The 17788-nt window shown below is 40.6% G+C and overlaps 1 protein-coding gene across 6 annotated transcripts in view; it reads right to left on the minus strand.

Moving 5' to 3' along the window:
• The window catches only part of bcas3 (BCAS3 microtubule associated cell migration factor), a 260966-nt gene that overhangs the window by 18583 nt on the left and 224595 nt on the right, over positions 1-17788 (minus strand). For all 6 annotated transcript variants that reach the window (XM_079824037.1, XM_079824039.1, XM_079824042.1 and 3 more), the window contains one exon: positions 4320-4487. In XM_079824037.1, the coding sequence (XP_079680163.1) occupies positions 4320-4487 (168 nt within the window). The remainder of the gene's footprint in view (positions 1-4319; positions 4488-17788) is intronic.

Consider the following 17788-nt stretch of genomic DNA (forward strand, 5'->3'; position numbering starts at 1 on the left):
AGAGAGAGAGAGAGGAGTCTTTGTGTGTGGATTTATGAGTGCTTTCCAGGGTGTATGTACGTGTTTTGCTTTGACAGTAAAGATGTGCCCTGAGGGTCGAACTGAATACTCAAGGATGAAGATGAAGAAGAAGAAGAAAGAAAGAGAGGGTGCTTAAGAGCTGTCGCTAACATCCTCTTCACAATGAAGCTATTGTGGGATCTCCGTCAAGAGCACAAAAACCCACAAGCCTTATATATTTGGTTCAGTAGGCAAGAAAGGGGAGTCCTTTCAACTTTCACACCGCCGTACCGAACATACAATCATGTATTCAAATGTATAAACCAAAGAAGCAGCATAAACACCATATCAGCATTGATATATACATTACAAGTCATGACTACATTAATACACCTTCATGAGAAAACAATGGGTTTCTCAATTAGGGTAAAAACATTTAACTTGAAACACTACATTTCTAATAAAAATAGATTTAATTAAAACTCCAAGTTACATAACTGAACCAAAAAACAAACAGCAGTATAGCATCCTAAATATTTCACTGCAAATGAATCAAATGAATCAGTTTTCAAACTGAACCAAATTAACTGATTCCCTATAATAAACCAAACGTGAGAGAACATTTTTGCTGCAGCATTTTGTTTAAAGGCAGACAGTTTAATAGCATTATCAAATTTTTAAGAGTCATGTCTACATCACTACTACTTTCTGAGAGCTCTGTAAGGGCGATGGGGGGGATTTGAGCATGTGTTCACAGTGCTGTAGGCTTAACGGGGAAATAGATATAAATGTGTTTTTTGGGGCGGCTGGAGTAATAAGGAATGACAGAGACATAATCCCTGTGTGTAACCTCAGTAAACACTGGCAGCGGTGGTGTGGGGAGGGCTATTGCGGCTGACAGGGTTGAGCCCTGTCCTCTTCCCCCTGCTTAAATGGAATTTACGTTGGGTTAGCACCAATGAGAAAAATCCAATTTGCAACATTATGCCGCTGACCGAAATCTAATTATAAGATGACTGCATTTCTAGAGTTTTCTCTTACATTCCATTCTGTTAGGTTAGGAGCCTTGTGTTACGACCAATTGGGAGTCTTGAATTCACTCCCTATCACCTGCATGGGAAGAAATTCCCTGCTCTCAATGAAATTTCCCAATTTCATCGATGGCCAGCCAGGCAAGAATGGGAAATCCGAGGACTGGAGGAAGCGGATGGATGGAATGAAACATGGAGAAGTAGTTAGCGACTGATAAAGAAGAAGAAGAGTCAGAGATGTCCCCTGACGCTACAATCCTCTTCTGAAGAAGTGCCTGTGCGTGAGGAGATGCTAAGTGTCGAACCATCTGCTTTCGACCCTTCAAAGAAGCTCCCGACTGAACCTGCCTTATTAAATGGGGCGTCCCACAACTACAAAGAAAGCTGCTCAGGTATTGCATACACAGATGCACTGGCTCACCAACAGCTCAATGACACAATCCCACACTGCTTTACAACTGATCAGTTTAGAGACCAATAAATAAATAAATAAAAATGATAATTATTTACTAAAATCACACCGTATACTATACTATATATATAAAATAAAAAATCAGTGATTTTGGTGTTTTACATTGTTTCCAAAAATAATATTTCAGACAAATGCTGTTTATCTAAACATTCATTTCAATCCTGAATAGAAAATTAAACAATTTTTTTTATTTTATTTATCAGTTTCCAAAAATTAAGTAGCACAACTGTTTTCAATACTGATAATCAGAAATGTTTATTGAGTAGCAAAACTTATTAGAATGATTTCTATAGGATCATGAGGCACTGAAGAGTAATGCAGTAATGGGTGATGAAAATGCCATCACAGGAATAAAATTATTTTAAATTGTAATAATATTTGACAATATTAATGTTTTTACTGTATTTTTGATCAAATAAAAGCAGCCTTGGTGAGAATAAGAGACTTCTTTCAAAAACAAAAACAAAACAAAAAAACAGACCCCCAACTTTTGAACGGTAGTGCGTAAAAATTGTCACATTTAAAAATTTGATGCCAATTTGATAAAATTTTCTTAAAAGACACAATATATGTAGTTTTCGCCGCTAGAGGTCTCTTATTCAAACAAAGACGTAGCTTAATGACGACATGAATAAGTGTGGATTCATAGGAGTTGTTGTCTTTACCTCCGCCAATGGATAGGAATCTGACGGACTCGGGCAGAAATCTTGTTAATGGATGAGCTAATGTGATCGGTAGCCGTGGGAGCGGAACGAGGCCGCTGGAGCGAATGCTAATAAAAAACACCTGTGATACACACCAGTCTAGATCGATATTAGAATATCATATCAATAAAAACGATATAGTTTCTACAAAATCGAGGGTAACGTGGATATGACGTCAATGACAGGCGACGCAATGACATGGTCCATGACCTGGTTAAAATAGCTTTAGATTTAAACATAGTTGGAAACGTTTGGAATAATGTAAGTACACAAGTCAACAAAATATATAACATTGTTCTAATGGTTATTTTAATCTAAAAATCTTACATATTGTGCCTTTAACTTTTGGTCACATGCTACCTTTACAAATCCTGATGCCCATTGAAATCAACAAATTCATTGCATTCTCTTACACCCTGTCAAATCTAGTCGAGATATAAACACATTGTATTATGTCGCACATGAATCCTGCAGGAGTTGCCATCTAGACACAACCCAGACACAGCCCATGACAACAAATGAAGAGGGTACTTTGGATGACTATAGGGTAATTACCAATATTTGGCCGTTACGCTCAGCACTTACTGCCACATTAGTCTGTACCTTCAACAAAGACCCAAATGGGAATGGCTTGATCTCTTAAAGTCTGGCACTGATTCTTAACTGCAGCCGGACGTCTGGGTGAAAAAGACACAGACTGACATAAACGATGGCTAGTGCTCATCAGAGGCTCCAGCACCCTGTCCCCCGCCACCGTGCTGCTTATTTAGAGCCTCTCGCCGCAATCCATTTTTCGTCCGTACTCTGGGTTTCCTGCTTCAGGAGATGCTTAACGTTACGTTCATCCGCCAGCCCGTGGGGCCAAAAGTTGAGAGTAATGTGATCAGTAATGAATTTTGTGTTACATTAGGCTGTATAAATGGACGGACAAGCGCAGACTACAAGTGTCCGGGAGTCGGGCTTAATCTAATGATGCAAAAATAGAGACAGAACCAATTATGGAGAAGGCCAACTCGGTGCTGCTGCAGGGACTGCAAATGAATAGGTACAAATCAAATTAGTGCCTAATAGACGCGCTACGAGAGAGGGCCAGTCGATGCTAAATGCATTAGGGCCTTGTGACCTCGCTGCTCCATGCAGCGGCGTCCAGGATCCAACCTCCATCTTCCCCAGATATCAAAGAAAGTCTTGTTCAGACGAGGGGGAGGGCCGGAGAGCAGCAGCTTCCTAAATGAGTTAAACATTTGGATTGTCAAGAGTGGCAATTTCCCCCCTCATTTCGCTCGCTCTCTCCCTCAATGTGAATGACCTAATTTGTTATTGTAAAACCTCTGAAATGTGTCTTTTCCAAGATCTGTACGAGAAATCACCTAAATACGCCAGGACGTATTCTTATCTCTGCGTAATTCGAACAGGATTGAGGATGAGTAACTGATTCCCATAGTCACTGGAGGTATTAGCAAGAGCAAATCGAACAAAATAGAGTTTACCACTTTAACTTCCGAGGGAGTTAGTTTGCTTTTGAACTTAATGAGCTACTAATGAGAAGAACAAACTTGGCTGATGAAAAGGAAAACTAATACCTGTGGGGTTTCTATAAAGAGTTATCATTACATATTCAGATTAATTTTTTTCACCTGTGCTTTTGAACATCACATATCATTTCAGACTTACCTTCATGAATACATTTTGAGAAATGTCTGTGTTTTTTAATCCGTACAACTTATTCAAACATTATTCAAAATATCTTCTTTTGTGTTCCACAGAAGAAAGAGTCATGCAGGTTTGGAACAACATTTTTGCATGAAATATAATTATAAATCTTTGACGTTAACTGCTGCTGTATATTATCTGACATTCATTGCCTATAACGGGGAAAAAATGGTGTACAAACAACTTTTACTCAGAACTTGCTAGTAAATTTCACAAATAATTGCAAAGAACAGGGATTGAATTAAATGGGAAGTTTTGAAGTATTCTAGTACAGTAAATAATATTATCTGGTAAAACCTACTCCAACTTTACAACTACAATAAAAATCCCCCCCCCCCCCCCCAGTTTATATGTCATGCGTTAGTGCACCATACCATTAGTGTGAGTGTATGTGCTCACCTGTCCCCGAGCCTACAATGTCTCTGCTGGGCGACTCAGACATTGCATCCGCCAGCCTCTCCTTCAGGCCCTCTTCCGTGGCTTCCACAGAGGACATGTGACGCAGTCCGAAACTCTCAGGCCAGCTGCCACACACCTCCAGCAGGGTGACGCTGCGGTCAAACATGCCTGCCAGAGAAAAACGATAGAGAACAACAGTTCAAACCACCATTTTGATTCACACTGCATTAAAACTCATTACAAGTTAATTTTATCATTGCTTTTTTGTCCTTTGTTTGTCAGATTATATGATATCCATGATGAAGATAGCTGAATTGTTAAAAATAACATCATACTGGCTTGAAAACAAGTCTGAAGTCATAATACATAATGAACCTGAAAAGTGTCTATGGCCATGCTGGTGTAACTCGGAGGTCATAAACAGCTATCTGTGTTTCATCTGGCACACATAGCAGCTAAAGCCCCGGCCGAGCCCCCCCTGCCTTCCTCTGACAGGGATAGCAAAGAGGAAATGACTGACCCCTGAAAAACACCACTGTGGGCCAATATGACTTCAAACAAAAACACCATCATTTTTCTCCCCAGCAATAAGCGCCTAGGCCAATAAAATAGATATTGCATAAGGAGGGGGGTGTGAAGGAAGCGCAGTTCGTCTGTCTCCCATGATGCTGCACTTCAGACGGTGGCATTACAGGGGTGTCTTTCTATTATAGATACCTGCCGCATGAAATACAGCTGCTTTATCTGAATGGCCTATAGGGAGACCCTTTGATCTGCAGGCCAACGGCTATCTGGCCTTGTCTGGCCTCCCCTGCAAACCCTCAGCCACACTCGAGGCCACTGACAGGAGCTAATGCGCGGCGAAGAGAGGAGCGCAGGCGGCCGGTGGCGCAGCGCTGATAGGGAGGCAAGAGGCCTGCCGTTATCTGCTGTAAAACACCAGCCCGGCCAGACTCACAGACAGCAGATAACTTCATACCACTTCATAAAAAGCTGTTTGTCCTGTGTCTCCCATTGACTCGTTAAAGCACTGAAATCGCCAGAGTCAACAGGCCTGCCATCAAAGCAACTTCCCGCAGGATAAGTGGGAGTGGCCACTGAACACGCCACTACAACCAACGGCTCTGAATGTATCCAAGATACTACATACTATAGAGAACACACACACACACACATACACATATATATATCGAATTTTGCCATTCTTTGATGAAGAGAAAGTTTAAAAGAATGGCAATTATATATGAAAAACATATCTTGTGAAAAAGTGTAATAGTCTTTAGATTCCCTTTTGATTAATTTAATGCGTCCTTGCTGAATAAAAAGTACTAATAAATCACCTTCCTATGCCCTTTTGAACTATGTAATATATGTCATCATGAGAGCCTTTTCTGTTCCATCTCATAATTTAAATTATTATGAATGTCTTTACTGTCACTTTTGATCAATTTATTGTGTCCTTGCTTAATCAAATTTCATAAAAAACCAAATAAAATCTTATTGACCCCAAACTTTGATGCCTCAGCTTACTGGTCAGCAACCTGTTCAGCAGAAGATAAAACACCTGACTAGAGCAAAATGCTTTTTTTTCTGTCAGGGTCATCAAACTGTTGAAAGTCACATAAGGCACCTTTAAACAAGTTTGTGAGGCTAAAGTAAGCGCACCTCTGTGAGCGTTATTTTAAAGCTGTCCAACAGCTGAAGGGGAACGGCACAGAGGATGTGGGGTCAGAAGTTCATTCTCACCAATAGGGAAGATCTCTTCATCAGAATGGCTGACAGCCACCACAGCCCACATTCCACATTATTCACACCCGTCAAGAGCTCAGCCTCACCAATTCAATAATAAAAAGCCTGCCGCAGGTTCTGGGTGAGACAAAAGGCCTGAGCTGACCCACGTGGATCCTCGCGTGTTCCTCTCACTTTTAATTCTTCACTTGGAAATCCTGTCTGAACCACTGAGGTATGAGGACATGATGTTAACATTTAACAGGCAGGAGAAAAAAAAAAAGATTTTTTTTTATCATCATAAAACTCATGTTGGTTAGTGGTCTCCTAGATGTTGCCGACCGCAGGGCTACTTATCTCATTTTTGAGATTTTCTTTATTTAGTATAGAGAACATTCACCTTGACAGCTGACAGGGTTACGGCAGGTTTACTGAGGCATGCGGGGGGACACATTATCCTGTTTCTGGGCTACAAGGGGCACCAGAGAAGCGTAAACACCTAAAAGAACAGCAAAGGTGGGACTAATTCAATTAGGTTTTATTAAGGGGCCATAAGTGAAATTGAGCTAACAAGCAATTATCCCCAGGAAAGTGTGTTAGACTTGTGTAATGTTGCTCACTAGCATCTAAAAACAAACAGCCTGCTGGTGGAAAATGGGCAGTGTGTAAATCACGGGTTGTCATCTGTCCAAGAAGGCATCTGCTTGAACTGTCCCTGCCGAGAAGACCTCCACCTTTTTTGGCCTTTAGCCACTTTTATTTAGAAGAGGGTAGACAGAGGACAGGAAATGATAGGGAGAGAGAGGTGAATAAGGAACAGGAAGTGCCCACATGATCTACACACTTTATCTGTTGGAGCATGTGCACTAACCACGATCAAACACGATGAGTGGTTTTTCTTGAATGTACTTCTTACACACTACACAAAATTAACATAAAAGTAAAAGCTGACTTTTACTAAAAATAAAATCAAATGTTTAACAGTATATAATTGGTATTACTACTACTACTACTAAAATCAACTCAAAAGTTACTTAAAAGTAAAAGCTGACTTTTAAAATAAAATAAAAAATATAATTAAATTAAATTAAAAAAAGAATGTGTTTAAAGTGAAATTTTGTCATCATTTACTCACCCTCATGTTGTTCCAAACCTGTGTGAGTTTCTGTCTTCTGTTGAACATAAAATAAGATATTTTGAAGAAGGTTGGTAACCAGACAGTTGACGGAAACAGTGACTTCCACAGCAGGAAAAAATACAATGTCAAATGTCTGGTTACCAACATTATTCAAAATATTTTCTTCTGTATTCAATATATAGGTTTGGAACAACATGAGGGTGAGTAAATGATGACAGAATTTACATTTTTGGGTGAACTATCCCTTTAATAGTATATTCAATCACTAACAACCGATTCAATTCCTAAAAACCAGGGCTTGACATTAACACCCGCCAACCCTCCAAATGCGGGAGGATTTCAGCAGTGGCATGTAACGCAGTCACTCCTATAGTCACTTTGGCCGGCTGAATTTGATATATTATATAGGCTATACATTTTTCGATTGTATTCTTTTAAAAAGGAATTATAAACTATGTGCAATGTAGTGTTGTCAAAAATATCGATTTTTTGATACATATCGATACTGAAATAAGGCTTCCAATACTAATTTTCCGAGTTGACACACAAACCGACTCCCTCACTCAGTCGTTTCATTTGCTCCAGATGAATATTGTTGGTGTTACAGGGCTTGTATTTCGGCATGGAATTGCACATAATTTTACTCAATCCTGCAGATTTTAAAGTCATAAAGCCACCTCGTACTAAATTGAGTTATTTTTTGCTGCTTATATATTGTGAATAAACAGTCAAATACACACAAATAATGCCAAAATGGCGGTCTTGATGAGTATCCACGTAAACACTGTCAGTTATATTTTAAAGGGTCCCCCAAATTTTTTAGCTTTTAGTATGAATATGTTAGCCATAAGGTTATGAATACGCTGGTGTGTTCCAACAATGGAACAAAGACAAAATTAGTCTCTCACTTCCGCTAAAATGGATCACGGATTTTAATGACATCACTGCGGACTTCAGCTTCTCATCACGTCTTCTGTCCAATCGAATGCTCTCTAGAATCGAATGCTCTCTAGAATCCCACCCCCTAAATAGACGCTGAAGCTGCGGCTGTAATCGGTCACTTGTTCACACATGTACTATTTTCTACATGGTGAATGGCACATAGTGAACTATACAAGGGGTAGGGAATGATTCAGACAGTGTAAATATGCTTTCAGTTGAGGCGAATAAAGTCTGGTTTCACGTTAGTTTCACGCGCACCTCCGCAGCTAGCACACACAGTCTGCTCTGGTCCAGAGACACGAGAGCTCAGAGTGGATCACATGCACGAGTCAGCACAGACAACAAAACATATCGGACCCATTTGAATTCTTCACAGAATGCTATATTATTTCAAAGCGATATGGAGGAGATTATAATGAGAAACGGTTAGAGATTAGGAGGAGACTGCAGATTTACCGAGCTGAAAGGCACAAACTGTGATTTAAATGAAACGCTATTAGCGGTTTTAAAAGGGGGGAGGGGCTGCTTGATATGTCCCGCCCTGTCTTCCTGTTTCACGGGGAAATTACGTCAACACACTGAATAATACGGTGCGTTTCAAGGCACTCCAGTGGGCCTTTAAGTGAACTTAAACATGCATGTGTAATAGTATAATGGATCCGTGCTTCAGGACTTAAAGTGATAGCAGCCTAATATACAGGCTGCTAGCCTGCTAAAATTGACAAATAATATCTACAGTACATCGCAGTTTTTCCTTAATGGTATCGATGTCAAAATTGTGGCCAGTGAAAATGCTGAGTGACTAGTAACTTTGGAAAACCACTAGGTTAAAGTCAAGCCGTGCTAACAACTACTAAAACCAATTACCAAAATGTTGGTGACAATTTTAGTAGGAAAGTAGCATGGCAGGTCTGTGCAGTTGAGGTCTGTGGTTAGTCAAGTAAACTTTATTATCAGCTGATTATGGCCTTGCTCGAGTGAGTGTCCTCTTTGAAGAGATCAAGCCGTCCAACTCTCCAGATAAGAGTGACACTGGGCACTCAGGCTGGCTTTATTTCCATGCCCTCCAGCTCCTCGGTGTGTACCCTGCTTTCACTGGCTCTCAATCAGAGACCACTTTAAAGTGCCACCGGTATACAGACACACACAGCATCAACGGCTCCTAAAAGCCAGGCTGACAGTGCTGGAGACGAGCGCACCACAGCTAGAGCGATACGGACCCAAAAGCTGCCAGAAGTGTTTAGCGGCGATGTGTGAGTGTTAATGTAGATGTAAGCTCCGAGGATTAGCAGTCAGATAGATGGCCATAAGGAAGTCTTTCCCGCACCTCCAAGGCCCCCTTCCTCATTACATTACACTGCCTTTTAAATCATTTACTCCCTTGCTCTCTCTTTTCACTCTCGCTCTTTAGCTGTGAGAGTGTGAGTAATCCCATCAATACCCTCGTCAGGCTTTTACGCTCTCTTTCACACAATGGATTCCGGCTCACTCTAGCCACGGCACTCCACCCCGCTCAAAAGCCAAGTCGGCAAACTTAGGCAAACAGAACATCGTCTGACAATTAGCCTTAAACCTTTAATAGCGAAGAGAGCAACGCGTCGTGTGTGGCACCGGCTGCAGCTCTTTAAATTGTCAGTGTGAAAGTGTATTCAGAGACATTGCGTCTCCTATTCATAATAACAGCTTTTTTCATTCCATGCGTGTGAAACGGCTCTTCCTGCAGGAGGGGGGTAAAAAATCTGGGTTAAATCCGTGATAATGCCACTAAGAGTTTTGATGACCTGTTGTCTCCACAAAGGAGCTGTGAAATGATCATAGCGCTGGATCAGAATGCACCCATTGAGCCCATCTGGATTAGAAAATCCTGCCTGGGGTCCTAAACACCTTTAATAGATTAAGAGAAGCCTATGTCTTTATGTATTCATATGCTCTGCCCTTTGTATTCTCCTCCTTTAATTATATATGGATTCAAAACACCTATTCATTCAGCTGAGAGATAGGATGGAGAAGGTGCACAAACAGGAAGCCAAAAACTTAACCAGTACATCTGGCATTAACTTGCAATTTTAGTGACAGGGCTGTGAAGTGGATCAAAAATATTAAAGAAGATATTTTGAAGAATGTCATTAACCAAACAGCCCCATTCATTTACATAGTATTTTTCCTCCATATTATGGAAGTCTATTTGGTTACCAATATTCTTCCAAATATTTTCTTTTGTGTTCAGCAGAAGAAAGAAATTCATACAGGTTTGGAACAACTTGAGGGTGATTAAATGATGACTATAGCTTTAACTTGTCCAACCGTTTTCAACATTGATAGTCATAAGAAATGTTTCTTGAGTACCAAATCAGCATATTAGAATGATTTCTGAAGGATCATGTGACTGAAGATGGGAGTAATGATGCTGAAAATTCACAGTTGCCATCACAGGAATAAAACTGTAGTGTTTTTGTAGTGAATACATTGTTCTCCATCTGATTACACTGGAAATCAATTTGGCTAAAAAAAAATATCCGGGTAAAATGCATGGTATACAACACTAGAAATCAATATCCTAAAGTATATATTATAAAAAGTATATATAAAATGAGTGTGGACATACATGTGTGTTCAAACCAGTGTCAGAAAACAAAAACATACAGCAGCTTTCACAAGCCCACATGTGATATTGAGTACACAGGTGGTGTGTGTGTCTTGCTAATGTAGAAAGTATCCATTGCATTGATGATTAAAGCAATAGGGGTAATGTTGTGATTGGTGAGGGTATCATCAGCATCAAACCAACTGGTTTATATAGGGTCCACTTCACCTTTTACCTTCCATAAGAGCAATTCCTGGCAGAAGTGGGGCTGCTGAACTTGTCCCATCCACCTCCATTTCCAAGTTCAAGCCACTCTTCTCATTAGTTGCTCTCAGAAGCCCTCAGAACCCCATAACTCAACATCAAACGTCAGCATTAGCGAACGCCATAGCTGCTCCGGCCTCTGCGGTTCTTGCTTGCTGTCCGGGAAATAAACGAGGGCAGAAACGAGCTCGACCTCGCTTGGGACAACACTGCTGTGTGTTTCTCTTTTCTCGTTCCTTTGCTTCGAATAGGGGGCCACGGGACCATGTTAATAATGAAGAGCGCCGCGGCCCCAGCAATGATTAAAGGAGAATGATACGCTTGACGCAGAGCAGACCCTGCAGGGTGTGTTTGCTGACAAACTGGCTCGCTCTCTGACAGCTCGGGCGAGAGAGCGCACTCCCATGGCCCTGTTCGGCAGGGTTCACATACATACGCACGCAAACACACTGCATACACACATCTGAGCGTTGATCGGTCGAGTCTTTCACCACTCACGCCGGAGTGCGGCACATTAGCGTAATATATGCTTCTCGGTTAAACAGCAATCACATATTAGGTGTGTCCCGATGCTTTTCTAATAAATGAAACGGATGGAGTCCGTGTAAACAGAACGTGGCCTAATGATGGAGAGCGAACGAGCAAGAAGCCGTTTTCCACGAGCCAAAGTGGCAGGGACGCCTAATTGATATGGAAGAGTATTGTATTACGCTGTAACTTAATGAGGCAGACGTCTTGTTTATGCTGAGAAGCTAATGTGTTTCACAGCTACTTGAGTGCATTCATTTCCCTGACAGGCTGGAACGTATCGAGCCCCTCCCGTGCTTGTCGGAGCCAAACCCTACGGGGCCGCACCGAACCAAGATCAAAACATGATGCCAGGGCCTGACTCAACAATCAGCACTCAAAACACAAATCACACCTTAGTAAAAGCAACAACAGATACAGTTACTTAAATGTAAGCTAACCATCAGCATGGTTGTTGTGCATGGCAAAGGTTAGTAGGTGAATGTGCTCAAACTTGTAAAATTAATTGCAACTGCGCTTTTCATAAAACAACTGCACACACCGGGGCTGGGCACCACTTGGAAATGAACTAAGAATGTCTCAATTTTCCTAAATTTAATTAAACAGAATGCAGAACAGCAATTTGAATATGTAACGAGGTAGTATTATAATGAACTTATATTCAAAGAAATCCCTGTAGCTTTAATTTTAACAATAAGCAAAGCATTTATAAAGAAAAGGTTAACAAGCCTTGAAGTTTGAAAGTTTATAGGCCGAATAATCGAATGAGCAAATTATCAAATGAACAAACAAACTATTAAATAACAAGTGAACAAATGACAGACAGACAGTCAGTCAGGCAGACAGACAGACAGCATGTCGTCAAAGCAAACTGTGTGTGTGGAGGTGAACGTGTGTCTCAGATCTATGAGAGACGCGTAAAATCTGGCGCTAGGGGTGAGTATCCACATTAATCACAATACCGCCCATCCCAGCAGACCCCATCCATCAGACCGCTGTTGCCGGCGGAAACCCGAGCCCACGCACCGCCTGAGACTGCCAGCCCGCAGTTGACGGATGGACATGGCCTTAATCCCCACATAACACAAACACACACCTGTACTCACTCTCTCTGTCAGTCTCACACACACATTCTTCTAATATCTCAGAGCAATGAAGATGCACACAAGGACAAAATACAGTGTGCATTAGGTTCATGCAATAAATTTGAAATGTAACATTCCTGTTACATCTGGTCTGACTATAGGAACATGTTCATGGCATAAATAAGACTTTGCATTCATAAAAAAATTATTTTCTACATAAAACCGCGATGGATTACACTTTGTGATGCCTAATATATATATATATATATATATGATATATATTGATATATAATTTTAATACCGGTAATTTATAGCTTAAAAAGAGCTTTATAGCTACTGACAGCTTATCGGTACTAGTATATTAATTATATTTAGTATAAATATTTTATTATCCCTATATCCAGACACATTTTAGAATGTAGAAATATCATTGCATTAGATAAAATATCCAACCAAGTGGCAACACATTTTGACAAATACTTTTTAAAGTCGAGCACTTTCATTCATGCAACAAGTCTAAAGCGAAGACAAACATCCTTCTCTCGTTTTTTCTCTCTCTCTGTCAGCATATATTTACAGTGTTTGCATTTCCGAGGGTCTTGATAGTTCACACTTTCAGTCAGGAAATGACCCAGCACAAACATAAACTCGCGCTTCATTCTGTTTACTGTTGCTTTAGTGGACAATGAATAAATAGCAGCGTGTTATTTAGATATTCTCATGCGAGCAGAAATGAGAAGTCATGCTCAGGGCACTCTGGGGGCTTCATGATCTCATTTGTGATGAGGAAGGACGCTCAGACAGACATGGCGACGGTGATTCCTGCGTTTGTCCGGCTAACTAAGTTAGGATCGCACGGCCAACAATTTGTCTCATGTCCACCACTGGGGGAGGAGAGAAAACTAGAGAAAGTGAGAGAGAGAGAGAGTGAAGATGTGCAGAGGACAGAGGTCTCAGCTGGCTGTGAGATGGGAGGTTAGCGCTTTAGAGTTCCCCCCTCGCACAGACACGTCCACAGGGCCCTGGCCTTGTCAGATGGCATTATCTATCAGACCGGTGATGTGCACCACAGTGGCCGCACTACGGGAGAAAGTGATCTGATTGATTGGAGCCACTGTTACACCTGACTGGAACAATGGCCTGATTGGTCACCAGGTCTGAGGACCATGGATTCTCCTCTTCAATGACAGACCAGCAGTGGACTACAAGGTTAAATCAGATAATGTTTGGAAAGATCTTTATACGTTGTATTTATAAAAATGATACTGTAGCTCCAGCTCTTAAATCTGATTGGTTAAGCCATGATGAAATAGCTAATGAACACATGTGACTGCTTATCAGCTGAACTCTACATATGGAACAGTAAACAACCTACAGTTAGGTTAGTTAATAAACTTCTTTGTTTTGCTGAACAGAAAAGAAGGTATTTTGAAGAATATGGGTAACCAAACAGTTGATGGGCCCCCATTGACTAGCATAGTATGTAGCTTCTTTTGTCTTTCAGCAGAAGTAAAAAAACATACAGGTCTTGACAGAATCTTCATTTTTTGCTAAACTATCCCTTTAACCGGCTTTGAATGACTGATGAGCATGAGTTTAAAGGCAGCTGTTGAGATTTGCCTGTGAGTGAAGCGGTCTCACTTTTCTCTCTCATTGGACGGCCGATACAAACCCTTTTATCATTGTTATTCAAAGGGCAAGAACTTTACCCTTACTATTCTTAAAAAAACGGACTTAAAAAAACCCTGTTGCAATTGAAGCAGAAAAGCAAGCTGTGGAGCTAATTAAAGGCCTAAATTAGGGAAACATATTGCTTATAATCACTTACAAACACTTCCTGCACTGTGCCGAAAGTTCAATTATAGGTTTAGTGGAAGCGAGCACCGGACCGCCACGTTCTGATGTGGCAGCGTGAACCAGAGCCTTCTTGCAGTAATAACAGCCCTGATCTCCAGACTCGAGGGCCATACAGGGAAAGCACCACCCGTACTGCCAAACGATCGACCCAGCAGCCAGCCTGCTGTCCCCATGGCCCAGGCAGAGGTCATGGCCCACTTTGGTAGCAAAAAGAGTAGGCAGAAAGGATTTTCATTTGTACATGGTGCAATCTGTCACAATCCCATTTGATAATGAGAAATCACCGCCTAATGTGTCTTTAATCTGAGCGTTTTCGGGTTATTACTGTGCAGTCACCATTATATTTCCTCCCCACCGTCAAGTTTAAACCCTCTTAAGTGGAAGTAATCTTATTGGAGAGACAGAAGAGGGAAGTAAAGTCAGTGAGTTTAGGACTGTGAGTTGCCGGCCACTGAGGAGCATCTGATATGATGATTGTAGCCAAATCCAGCCGTCCACCTGGGACTTCATTCATTCTCTCCTTCCAGCCCTCAAAGCTGCTTATCCCGGTCACAGCACACCATTCCAACTGGACAAACAGGCCTTCACCAACTTGTCTCAAATCTCCTCATTTGGGAGTCCAAGGTTTCCAGCAAGACGGGTTTAAACCAGTAATCTAAAAATCCAACCATTATTCAGGATAACTAAAACTGTAAAGAACTTCAGTGATGGAATTATATTTGTGCTGGTAATACAAGCAGATCTGCTTGACACTTTCACAGCTGCTAACTGAAGAGAAGATTTATGCAGTGTGTTTATGGCCAGGATGGACAGGATTCTGTAACACAACCAGTCACAATAAACACACACACACACACACACACAAATTGTATTATTTTCTATGGCAGCTTCACTTGGAACTAATCATGGATTACTGTTTAAAATACATGAGCAAAAACATAATTATAGTAATTGAAGTATATGAACAATCATAAATTACCAAAGATTTGTTACAAATGCTACAATTTGAAGACAATGATCTGATTCTGACAGAAAATCAGCTTCAAATCACTAATCAAAAGTTGAAAGAAGGATAAAAAAATAGATTTAAAAAAAATCCTGTAAAGGCAGGCGTACACTGTGCGAGTTCGGACACTCGGGAGGTCATGAGATATTGCACACGCTGCTAACACGATAATCGCAACTAACTTGATAATCGCGTCAAAGCAGCAGGTACATATATAATACAATAACAATAATACTCGATTTAGCCTATGTGAAGTGGTTGTGTATGATTTGGCAATAGGGAACAGCCTATACACTGTTAAAAATTACCGGGAGGTCGTGAGGTGCTCGTAATTCCTCTCAAACACTGCGAGCCGCGATCATACGAGCATCAACGATTTCAACGCGAGTGAAAAAAATCATCTGTGAGCTTGTACGACAGCAAAAATTGCACAGTGTACGCCCGGCTTTATGAGTTTATATTAAAAGCTAGTCAAATCCACTTGCCAGTGATACAGCTGACATTGCGTGGTCAATTAAACCTGTCTTTAGAATGTGATGTAAATGTATAAGACAGAAATGTATCGTTATAAAAGTCCATTACTAAATTAAAAGAGAGTACATAATCTAAAATTATGTATCTGAATCTAAAGACACTCAAACAAAGGAGAGACTTTCCCTGAGCTACAAAGGGTCAAGGACTTGCAACCGAATCAATGCTAAGCAACCTAAAATTAGATTTTTTTTAAACAAAACCTGAATGGTTAAACTGGTTAAGCAGCCAAGTGTGCATAGGCATGAATGAATGCAAATAAAATGTCGGAAGCAAGGCAGCCTGAAAAGACGGAAAAGAAAAAGGCCTTCAGAAGAAGTAACGCTGAGCGGTAATGTGTGCAATGACATCTGGGACTGTAATCAGCCGGACGCTTTCAAGACCTGCCAAAGCAAACAAGGCAATAACAAATCCACTTTACAGATCATCGATCTGCCCTGGACCAGGCCAAGCCAAACACAAGAGGACAGGAGTCTGCAGAGCAGGGTCAGTCTCTTTCTGTGACCCTTACAGTCAACCGGCCCCCTCGACATAGTGTCACACCATCCCACCTACTGTTAAACACACCTATTATCCACATAATCCTCAAAAACACCTATAAACTAATGCAACACTTTAACAAACAATGATGGGACGTTTGGCTCAGACAAAAGTCTGTTGGCACTAATATGTGAAACTTCCAATAGATAACATCTAAATATGCATCAAAGTTGTGTGTTGACGCCCCAGTACTCATTTATCACCACTTCTGCCAGTCCTTTTCATCGCAAAAGGTGCATAAACAAATAAACAAATATTGATTTTGGAAGAACTGCATATTCACAAAAGCATACAATGTACCTATCGATGATAAAATAGTTCCAGATGGAGAAGAATAATAAATGAAAGACCTCATAGATCTTTTTTTGAGGGAGTGACTGAGTGCAGAAACGAGGCTCTTGCACACAAGTGTTTGCGTCGGGTGGAAAATGGAGAAGGTTAATCTGATTTGAGAACAGCCCAAGCAGCAGCGGTTGTGCTGAGGATGCTGCGAGAGCCAAGAGAACCGAAACAACTGGGAATTCTGCAAAAGTGAGACAAGATGAGACGTACTCACAGAGTAAACCTTCACTTTGCGACTTGAGTGAGCAAATTAGGTTAAAGGAACAAACGTCCAAGACCTGGATGGTCTTCCAATTGCTGCTCAGAGAACAATCTTCAGAGGCACAGAAGAGCTATACTAATATCAAACAATATTGCAAATTTGTGGACAGAAGTTACCAAAAACAGCTTATGGAGTCTTATTTCACCCTAAAAACATTACCTGGAAAAAAAATCAGCTCCCTTGAAACGACTAATCTTGAATCAGGAACCAGTAATGTCAGATAAAGTAAAGATTTAACTGAAAACTAAGCCTATTTCTGCTCCAAAGACTGATTGAATGAATGAACTGAAAGAAAGAAAAAGAAAATGCAAATGCACGCTTATGTCTCATAATTGCGACTTTATAACACCCAGTTGTGACTTTAAATCCCACAATATAATTTCATATCTTGCTATGTGACTTTATTTCTTATAATTGTCTCGCAATCATCTTTTGTATTGTTTACAAAAAAGGTGATTTTGCACAAACAGGCTTCAGCAACAACAATTGAAAATACAACAGATCTACACTAGATCTTATTTGAATCAGCAAATTATAATCTATACTTTAAGAACGCGAATATGATGCACATTCACCCGCTCTGATTTTTGTAACATACTACTCCAGATACTAAATTTTCCTACCTGTTTGAACTTAAATTACATAATTCACGTGTGAAATGA

The sequence above is a fragment of the Gobio gobio genome, assembly GCF_949357685.1.
Source record: "Gobio gobio genome assembly, chromosome: 8".
In the NCBI taxonomy this organism is placed as follows: Eukaryota; Metazoa; Chordata; class Actinopteri; order Cypriniformes; family Gobionidae; genus Gobio; species Gobio gobio.